The 10,160-nt window shown below is 43.8% G+C and overlaps 1 protein-coding gene across 2 annotated transcripts; it reads right to left on the reverse strand.

Annotated features, from left to right (window-relative positions):
- Nucleotides 1–253: 253 nt before the first annotated feature.
- Nucleotides 254–10,107, reverse strand: PRELID3A (PRELI domain containing 3A). Of its 2 annotated transcripts, XM_027452072.3 has the most exons (7): nucleotides 9,949–10,107; nucleotides 8,200–8,368; nucleotides 7,721–7,810; nucleotides 6,907–6,977; nucleotides 6,711–6,813; nucleotides 4,828–4,916; nucleotides 254–1,805 (listed from the first exon to the last, which is right to left on the reverse strand). In XM_027452072.3, exons 1-6 carry the CDS (start codon nucleotides 9,978–9,980, stop codon nucleotides 4,863–4,865), a joined length of 519 nt encoding a protein of 172 aa, XP_027307873.1. In that variant the 5' UTR covers nucleotides 9,981–10,107; the 3' UTR covers nucleotides 254–1,805; nucleotides 4,828–4,862. The 2 variants fall into 2 exon arrangements, with proteins under 2 accessions (XP_027307873.1, XP_027307872.1); XM_027452071.3 differs by lacking the exon at nucleotides 4,828–4,916.
- Nucleotides 10,108–10,160: the final 53 nt, after the last annotated feature.

The following is a 10,160-nucleotide window of genomic DNA, read 5'->3' on the forward strand; positions in this document are numbered from 1 at the left end:
GACTTTCAAGTCTAAGTTTCTGTTCCGAAACGAGAAAGGCTTAAGGTCCGTATAAAAATAGCAATGTAAATATCAGCTACTCATTTCATTACTTTTTACTAATAGCTAGATATATATCTTAAGTTTATTAGGATCATGTAATTTAGCTTGACTATACTGACAGCCAAATTAATATTCACTTTCAAGCTAAACAGAATGCAAACTCTGAGATTCCCTTAAGCTACAGACATTTTAAATGACCAGATCAAAACAATGACCACATTTTAATCTTTTTTTTTTTTTTTAAAGAAGTTACTCATGCTCTTTAACAGCTTCCTAAACACACGGTTTGCCACTTGAACAAGTAAACATCCTTGCAACATTTATTTCAGTTTGTGCACACAAAAAAATAATTTAAAATGCCCCAACAGAGGGCTGTCTAAGAAACACATACTACACCTGACCGAGTAAGAAAGCTTTGTGAACTTCTGACAAAGGCTGGTACCCATTTCCAGTATCTATTTCTGTATATTTTAAGAGAGGCAATTTCAATAGTTACTGCGGTATTTTTCCAGATAACAAGAAGCAGTTAAAAGAATTCTAAAAACATTTGTACCAATGTGGCAAAGTGTTGAAAAGATCGGTTACGCTAGTAGTCAGTAGTTTGTAGAAAGCACTCAAAAAGGAGAGTCCGCTTGTTTTTCTTGTGCTCTTTGTTTTCTCCTTTTAGGCCGTGAAAAACACGTGTTTATGAAACATCACCCTTCGGATTTCAAACTTCCTGCTTATTTTGACTCTTCTGGTTATTGCATCAGTCTCTTCCTCAGTTAAGACATTCTGTGAAGAGCAAGGAGCAGTGGAACAGCACAGCCTCTTCATTCAAGTAGCCTACAAGTGCCCTTCTTACAGCTAAATAAGAGAAGTATTTTCCAGCACCTTCCAGGAATTACCACTCCTCTTCTGCTAGTGAGGGGAGGAACTAGGGGAAGTTAATAAATAGGAATATAAATTATAACCTCCCCCCAAAAGAAAAAAAAAACAACCATCTGTTTAGGCTATTAACATCAAACATCGACAGAAACTTTGTCTTCGTTGGGATATAAACATCTAAGAGGTAAAGCATCCGTCACGTTCAGACAGTACATTTAAACAACAGAAGAAGAGTTAGCATCACACAAGTGTTAGCTTTTGGGAATGATTCTCTAGATAGGTATCTTGCTCTAGAGTATCACGTCCTGTCTCATGTAGTTCCCTTTAAATGGTTGTAAGATGCTGCCAGGTTACAAACCAAACAAAATTCAGTGCTCTAGTACCCATGGGCCCTTCGCAGAACAAATGCTCGCGTGGAGAACCCTCAACAAACACGAGTTCTTTTCAAGTTTCAGTATGAAAAACCGAGACGGTGTAAAATATAACATACTCTCAATCTTTGTTACACAAGGCACATTTAGGCAGTTTTAAATGTGCTAAACATTTTGTTTCCAGTGTTTAAAAGAAATCGTTTACATGAAAAGAGCATCTGCAGGTGGTCAGTTCAGCCTTCGGTAGGCTGCAGAAGCTGCTGTGGAGATGAAAGATGAGGTTACTTTTCTGCTGATCCTATGTTCTTACAAATGTATAAAAACTATGCAGATCAGCCTTGGAAGGGAGATCTATAAAGCAGTCGGCAGAATAATATATCTTTTTTGTCAGTTACTTGGTACTTTTGGCTTTTATTTTTCTGCTGATGCCGCTGCCATGGCTGGTTTCACGCCCTCGCGCGTTGACTTCAGCTCCTCCAGTTCTGTGTTTAGTTTGCTGATCACCCACTCCAGGGCGTCTCGACCCTGCCAAGAAAATACTGAAATTTAGGATCAGAACAAACACAACGTCGCTGCTAACGCTTCTATAGTTCTTCCTCTGTCAGACACGAGATTTGTTTCAAAATTAGTTCTGTACCCTGCGTGGTTCCATACGGGATTGTATTGATTATTTCTCATCTAACTGAAATTTCACTGCAAAGGCATCTGTGCAACCCATAAACAAGAAGTAAATGCAATATTGCTGTGAGCTCGCAGCCGTGCATCTCTGCAAAAAGCCTCACTCTGCATTTAAGGTCCCTTGTGGAAGAGGATTGCCATTTTTACTGTTTGCTGCTCCCACCACCTAGAAATACCAGCAAATTTATGGAAGAGTCTACACACTGTTTGCAGATTCATTAATCAAAATATATAGGGACACTTTTTGAGAAGATCCAGGACAAAGAAAGACAGTCTTCCAAGCTCTCTTTGACGTAGCAGCTGATTGATTTGATCTCTAGCTAGAGTTCAAAGAGATGGCCTTGCACTCACTTCTGTATTCATGCAGTGACTTTTCAGCATATAAAACAGACTGTTTGGAGAGATAACAGCTGCACCCTGTATATCAAGGGACGGTCTTTCTTCACCCAGTTCTCAGAAAGGGTCGGGAGTGCCTCAAAGCCAGGCACTGACAGCCTACGTTTTAGTAAGAGTGGTGGAATCCAGCAAAGCAAGCAGGTCAGAAGTCTTCTGCCTTAAGAAGACACCGCAGCACCTGCGCTCCATTGACCACAAGAGGTAGAACCAGTGGAAAGCATGAACTGGCAGACAGGGGTTCTGGAAGTAAAAGGTTTATCTCAAGACTCATTAAGTTCAGAGAAGGGCCAGCATTGGTTCCCTTCAGGCTTTTCATTCTACAGGGACTCACAGAATAAACACGAAGTCTTTAAACAGAGAAAAGTCACCCACTTAAGGGTGAAAAGCCAGCCACAGAACAGAGCATTCAGCCTTTGGCCAGAGCTCAAGCAAGGGGGATTTGTCTGTACCCTGACCTACCTCAAGAGCTAATAGCTTCAAGTTCTCTTATTATATGATATGCCTTTAAAAAAAATGAACAAAATTGAAAAAGGAATTGTTTCTACTGTCCCGTTTAAGCATGGGCTACTGGAAAAATTCCTTAGAAGAGCACAAGCATGGTTTAATTTCTGAGTTCCTCTACTTGCATCGTGCTTCAGCGGGTGATTACTTCCACCACATCTACGTCCTGTGTGAGACCAGGGAACGCCAGCAAAGCATGTGTAAAAGCACCCTGACGAGAGCAGGCTACTGCACAGCAACGCGGTGTAACTGGCCATGAATTAGCTGAGTAGAGTGCTCGATCAGGAACAAAGTGGGGGGAGAGGGAGGGAATCATCTTTCAGCGAGCGTGCACTGGGTATTTACAAGTCAGGTTAAAATGTCCTCTCCTGGGTGACACACAGGAACGGAGAACTGAGTAAGACAGCAGTGCCTTCTACGTTTTATTTATGTAATCACACAGAGGGAGCTGGTCAGAAAGTCAAACACCTCTGATGCAGAGAAATGCTCAGTAGAAAAATAGAGATTTTTTCAGGCCCTGACTATGAAACAACCAGGTCACAGCGTTTTAGTTAATATAATCTACTTGTTGAGGAGACAAAACAGCAAGAGTAACATTCAACTCGAGTGCTAAAACATTTCCTGCAGCTTTAACAGCTACGGAGGTCTGCACATGTTTCCTTAGACCTGCATACGCTGTTTGCTATAATTTGCAGCTAAGAATAAACTCGTGGTGCTGGCAAGGAAGGTCTCAGGAGTATTCTGCATGGGAAATTAAGTTACAAAATTTAACAAGGTGTAAAACCTCCGAGTATTGCAGAGCTACCCGTTTTGAGAAAAAATCTGACAGAGGATTGGTCTATAAAGTTTTACGGTGCACAACAATTTCTGTAGTAACTGATTAAGCAAGCACATTCATAACCAGGCATGCAGGGTACATTAGTCTTCGTTGCACGTGTTAGCAGCGTGATGGGTTCAGTGGACCACACACCACATATGAAGGTTTGTTGGTATAGCTGAAGTGGTTGATAAATGCTGAGCCTGCGTAGTTGACATTTTCTAGAGAAACAGCCATCAAAGCTTAGTGGAATGAGAACATAGAAGCAAACACTTGCTACATACACTGACCTCGACGTAAGCAGTGTACAAAGACCCTGCACTCTTAACAGACAGAAGCAGCACGATGGGCTATTTTTTAAAATTTAGTCTTGTCAGTGGAAGTGTGAGCTAATACAGGAATGACAGAGACAGGCTACACTGGCTAGCAGAAGGAAAACCATCCACAGAGGCATCAGAGGCAACTGCACTCAGTTCTCTCAGCCTTGAAGTCAGACTTTGTCACAGTTGATAGCTTAAGGGACACACCATTACCAAAAAGAATACATGTATAACTACAGATTGAGTGAAAAACAGCAAGAGAGTTCAAACTTTGTACAGATTTCCACAGAGGCTGACAGAAGGGCAACAATACTCCTCAGGCATAAGAAAAGCAAAATACAATTGCACCATGCAAAAGATTACCCTTCTTAGGCAACCTGTTTTAAGAAACCAATTTTATATCCTAGGAGTTTGATTCTGCTTCGTTTTTATCATGCCAATTTCATTAAACAATGTGCTAATAATTCCTCTGGGCACCTGTGTTACACACTGGAATCACCAAACTAGGACCAGAGCAAACACGTGATAGAGGGGCTCGTTCCCCTGCCCAGGTGTTTGCAGTCATCATTCCACTTCCATACCACAAGCAATAACGTGGCACAAGACAGAGCTGCAGCAGGTTGATGGTTCAGTGACACGAGCACAGGCTAACTGATCCCGTCCAGGTGTGACCGACTCCCTGCAGCTGCAGCGTAATGAACGTTTGCCATTCCTGTATGTAACGCGTACCAAACATACGTGCAGGTTAATTAATGGCATCCACGTCACAACAATCCATGCACACGTCTGCCAGAAAGCTGAAATGCTGCACCAAGAAGAAGAAGGCTGGCATTACCACTAGTTAGTGCAAACTGCAGGTGTGGAGAACTGCTAGCTTAGAGCGCTTTCAGAATTTTGAATTATCCACTCAATAGCATCCCACCCCTGGAGTAACACAGAAAACATCGACAACATAGGGCAAAAGATTTTTCCATTGTAAGTGCAATAACAAAGCATAATCTGCCACCTCCACCTCAGAGAAAAACCTCAATACTTATTTCTTCAGAAACAATGCGTATTTCAGCAGCTGTCATGAAGTTTAAGAAGGGTGCTAAGAACCCAGAAGGGTAGCACGGCATGCCAGAAGAGCTAGTAATAGCAGAATAGGTTACTGGGTAGCAAAGAAAAGGGCTTCAAGTACAAATTCCTGCCAAGTTCACTATCAGTAAAGAAACTCTTCAGGGAAACAGACAGAACGAGATGATATTTTTCCTCTGTAAGAATATTGTGAGACAGTGTGTTATTTGAAAGAGGCAGAATAGAAGAACAGCTTTAAAAAAAAAAAAAAAAAGAGCTTTCACACGGCAGCACATGAATGGTACCAAGAAATATTCCCACACTTTCTCCGAGTTCAGCAGAGCCATGCAAATGTGACAGATGCCACAAGAGGAAATCAGCTGGCACTTCTAGGCGTGCCCAGTTGTTGTGGCCACTCCAGCAAGTCAGTGCTTTGCTATCTCTGAGTCAGGCTGAGGCTTTGTTGTGAGCCAGAGTCCAGACTACTGTTGTAAAATCAAAATAAATGCCCAGCATAGACTTTTAAATGGAAGCTGGATCAAAAGTGAATTGGAATTTATCTGAAACACATTCCATTTATGATCTTCTAATCAACACAGAGAACACTCACCTAGGTAATGTTACTCTTCAGTGTCTAAAAACTACCCATTGCTCCTTCTTCATCCCCCCATTTTAAGCTGCCTTCCTCTCATTTTTGGAGAAGCACAAAGACTGGAGGCAAAGGAGACTTTCTCCTTCTCTAATATATTGGTCAATACCTCCTACTAAGTCAGGTTACTCTGTCTCCGTCAAGCAACATCTCTCACAGGGACAAAGGGGCTGTCTCTCTGGCCTAGAAGAAGTTACCTGGGCCAAATTCCCAGTGTGCAGAACCTCCCCAGCAATGCAGAGCACAAGCTCACATTTCAGCTGCACTCATCCTGCTGCTAGGCAGTGATGTCAATGCTTCTCCATCAACTCCACTTCTTCCCCACCTCCCCCAAAGAAGTGTAGGACAAAGTGTCCAGGAACAAGCACTCTGGAAACTCTGTCTGTGCTGGAGTTCATCTCTATGGCTGCAGGCCAAAAAGAAAAAGCGAGCACAAGACAGAGGAGTGGGTGTAGTGTTACCTACAAAGGCCAGCATAGTTTCCTCTCTTCAGAGAATATGCCTCTGCTGACATGACACTACTTTCAGCCAAAGGCAAGGAGACAGCTCAATAATGGATAGGAGCTATGCAAAGAGGCACAGAAAATATGCTGGCATTACCTGCTAAATCCAGATTATAAAGGCTGAAAAGGAAGTAACCTACTAACACTAACTCCTGTAAATACATGGCTGGTGTTTAAAAAGGTACTTTGAAAAAAGAAAAAAAAAAGCACTAATCAAGCACTAATCATATGTTTCTGGTGTGCGTTGCTGTAGCATACACATGGAGGTTGGTTTGTTCCGATGTGCAATTCCAGCTGAAAACCAGATACTTAGTAGTGAAACCTTTTCATACATTGGTAAATTAGATTCTACTTCCTGAGGTCCTACAAAAAGTCAATTGGAATTCTGTGCACAAAGTTTAGAGAAATTGAATATAGCACTCAGCATACACGCTTGACAATTCGGATTTCAACAATAAAAAAGGTGTTTGTGGGGGGAGAGAGGGAGAAAACAAAATAAAGGATACACACCTTTCTGGCATTAGAAGATATTGTGTTTGCCATTAAGCTTTCCAAATAACTGCTCAAGCTAATGCCTTTGACGGTAATAATTGCTTCTTGCGTTAGCACAGTTCTGTAAGAGAATAAAGAGAAGTTAATACTTAAACTGAATTTGACTAACCTACTGTCTCCTATACATAAAAAAGCACACAACATCCTTACTTACTTTTCAGGGTTCTCAGGATGAGGCGTGTAAACCAGTCTCTCATCAACAGACACCAAGTTTGTGAGAGTAATCTTAAAGAGAAAGAAAGACCTGAAATTCTGACTTCCAACTTTTTTGCGTTATCGACATCACCGCTCAATAGCAGAGCAGTCATTTTAATGTCAGAGACAAAACAGCATACACAGAATATGAAACCCAGAACACAGTCAATAAAAATACCTATACAGGGTGATGCATCTTGTCCTATCCTAGATCTAATTATAACCATCTAAGTCCCTATTCACAGTAAGCTGCACAAGCAGTTTTCTGTTTGTTTTCTGTTAATGTTGAGCCATATCAGATTTAGGTAATGCGATTCAGAGAGGCTCTTTAAGACCAAGACCACTGCAACACTATTCTGAGGGTAAAGAAAATTAATATTCAGGAAAGAAAACGCCTCTTGTACAGAGACCAGACTCTCCTACAGATAACTCTACATCACATCTGGTAAGTACGAGTTCCCTTCAAAAATTAGGGAAATGCTTCGTTTACACTTGTGGAAAAAAGGCATTTCAAAGTAAAATATTTGTTGTTAATAGACTTTAATGTGTTTAACATTACCCTGCTGTCACGTGCATTCTGAGAAATAATTTTATTAAAAACACAATCGTATAAGCTTGATCCCAAAGTATTTGTGAAGAAGAAGAAGAAAAAAGAGCCAACTAAGACACGTCCCTCCTTCTAATGAAAGATGTAAACACATTTCCAGATGTTAAGAGACGAAACATCTAATCTCCAGAACTACTAATCAGAAACTTCTTAAGCTATCACTCACATTAGTTGAGCAAAGCTCCATCTTTTTTTCTACTGGATCTACCACAGAATGTTCTTCAATGTAAGTCAGGGTTCTGCTTGTTCCTAAAATCTGAAAGTGAAGAAAGACAACGATAAAGACTAAAGTTTAGTACTAAAACCAAACAAACAACAAAAAAGAAAGCATAAATCCCAAATGAATACACCTCTCAAATACCCAGACACTGTGATCAGTGGTAAGATTACATGGCGGTAATTTGCATCAGTCATACAGAATGACACAGACCAGTCTAGAAAGCATGTACAGACGTAAAAAACACTGTGGGCATATTAAAGCCTACAATGTATTATAGCTACAAACTGTGCTGATTACAGCTTGCATGATATTTGTGGATGACGCTTCCTATCAATCAAGCTTTTACTTTGAATTCAGCCCCAGTTCACCTGATGACATAAATGCATCACACCCCCTAATAAAGCATTAAGCCTGTAAAATCATACCGCTTTCACAATGCTCGGCAATCCCCACTCTGTGCTGAGCAGGCGGTGACTGTGCAACCTCCCCTGGTTGTCAAGGCTCCTGTCGAGGACATCTACTCCTACCACACATGGATTCATCGGGTTGGGGTACTTTCTCATCGCAGCCTTGATCACCGTGTCCCAGGGGTGCCTGGAAAAAGAAGAAAATACAACATTTGTAACTATTTTGCATTTAATTGCGAGTATTCAAGCAACTAGTCCGCTCAAGCTTTCACAACATGACACGTGCTGTACAATTTCCTAGCTCCCACATCAAATATTCCTTCAGGATTCAGTGATGCTTGGAAAGGCCATGAGAAAGCATTGGTACACAAACAGGAAAACAACATATATCCCTATCTTCAGAGCGAAGAAAAGAATTATTAACCCATGACTAACAGAAATAAGGGCAAGGGGCAGCAGGCAAGCTGCTACGTGTGCCATTCCAATTAGCTATACAAAAAAAAAGGGTGACTGACCACAGAGGCTGTTGAATCTCCACCTATTCAGAACTCAGCTGGAAAAGAAACCTGGCCCAATATTTGAGTTATCCCTGCTAGGAGAGGGAAGCTGGGCTAGATGTCGCCACAAGCCCACTCCAACCTGAATGCTCCTGTAATGTTACCCACACCAAACAAATGACAACTACTTTTTTACCTTCTGTTTCCTCCTAGAGTAAAAACAAACAAAAAAAAACAACAAAGTGAAGTTTACTTCATTTTTTTAAAGTAATCAGGAAGTTCAAAATAGAGAAATGGATTTTCAGAAACCACCTCAAACCTGCTGCCTTAAGCCTGCGCCTTTCCTGCTGGTTTTGGCAGGCTGGTAGGACGAGGTACAGCTACGGATACCCTTCTCAGTACAGAACCGTTCTGGTGAAAGATGTTTTGAAAAGTTTGGTTTGTGAAAAGCGTTCTGAGGTTATTAAGCTTTGATAATCTCCAGCTATGTAGACAGAGCAGCCCCACCACCGGAGGACAGCCTGTCCACAGGCTGAGGGACTTCATGTACCCTTGTACCAAGGCTAGGGCCCCAGCAGGGGCCGGATACACCAAGGACTTGATCCAACACAGGGATTTTGTTCCTGAAGACCTGTTTTTGTACGCGGGGTACCTGGCAGACCTGCAGCCTTGGAAGGCACCCCCACAAACCCGCTGTGGGTGCCCAGCTCCAGGGGGTTACGGGTGCCAGCAGCCGCACTTTTGACCTAAAGGGATTTCATTTTTCGGCTCGCTACTTTTTGGCCTTAAAGGCGGTGCAGAAGGGCGAGAAGCAGCAGGATGGGGCAAAACCCAGCGTATATTTTGTGGCAGGGGGCAGGAGGAGGCTGCTCGCCCTCACATCCCACAGCCTGAAGGGGGGGGGGGGGGAGGGCTGCAGGACCTCCCCCCGCTGCCTGCAGCGCCCACACGAGCACAGCAGCAGCAGATAGCGGAGCTGATAAGGTCAGGGAGCCCACAGCAGCCCCGGGGGGGGGGTTTCGGGGCCGCGATGCGACACGGCTCGGCACCTCACAGCCCTGCCCTACCCGCACAGCACCACTGCGCGATGCGGGGGGGGCAGCGTTAAACTGCCAAACCAAACCCAAACACCGGCTGCACCCTGCCCCAGCAGCCCTGCCGAGCCCCCTGCCGAGCCTCCTGCCCGCTGTTAGCACCCAGCCCCCCGCCCGGCCACAGCCAGCCACGGCGCCGCCAACACCCGCCCGCCCGCGCGGCTTTGGGCGCTCACCCGAAGACGTGCTCCGAGCTCCAGATTTTCATGGCCGGGGCGAATTCGGCTGCGGGCGGGCGCAGGGCAGCGCGCGCCGGCACCCAGCAGCCGGCGAGGGGGCGGGGCGGGGCGGGTGACGTCACCCCCCGCGTGAACCACGGCGGGGGGAGGGGGGGGGAGGAGGAGGAGGAGGGAGGCAAGCTGGCGGCGTGATGACGTCACGCGTCGCG

This window comes from Anas platyrhynchos, chromosome 2 (assembly GCF_047663525.1).
Source record: "Anas platyrhynchos isolate ZD024472 breed Pekin duck chromosome 2, IASCAAS_PekinDuck_T2T, whole genome shotgun sequence".
Classification (NCBI taxonomy): Eukaryota; Metazoa; Chordata; class Aves; order Anseriformes; family Anatidae; genus Anas; species Anas platyrhynchos.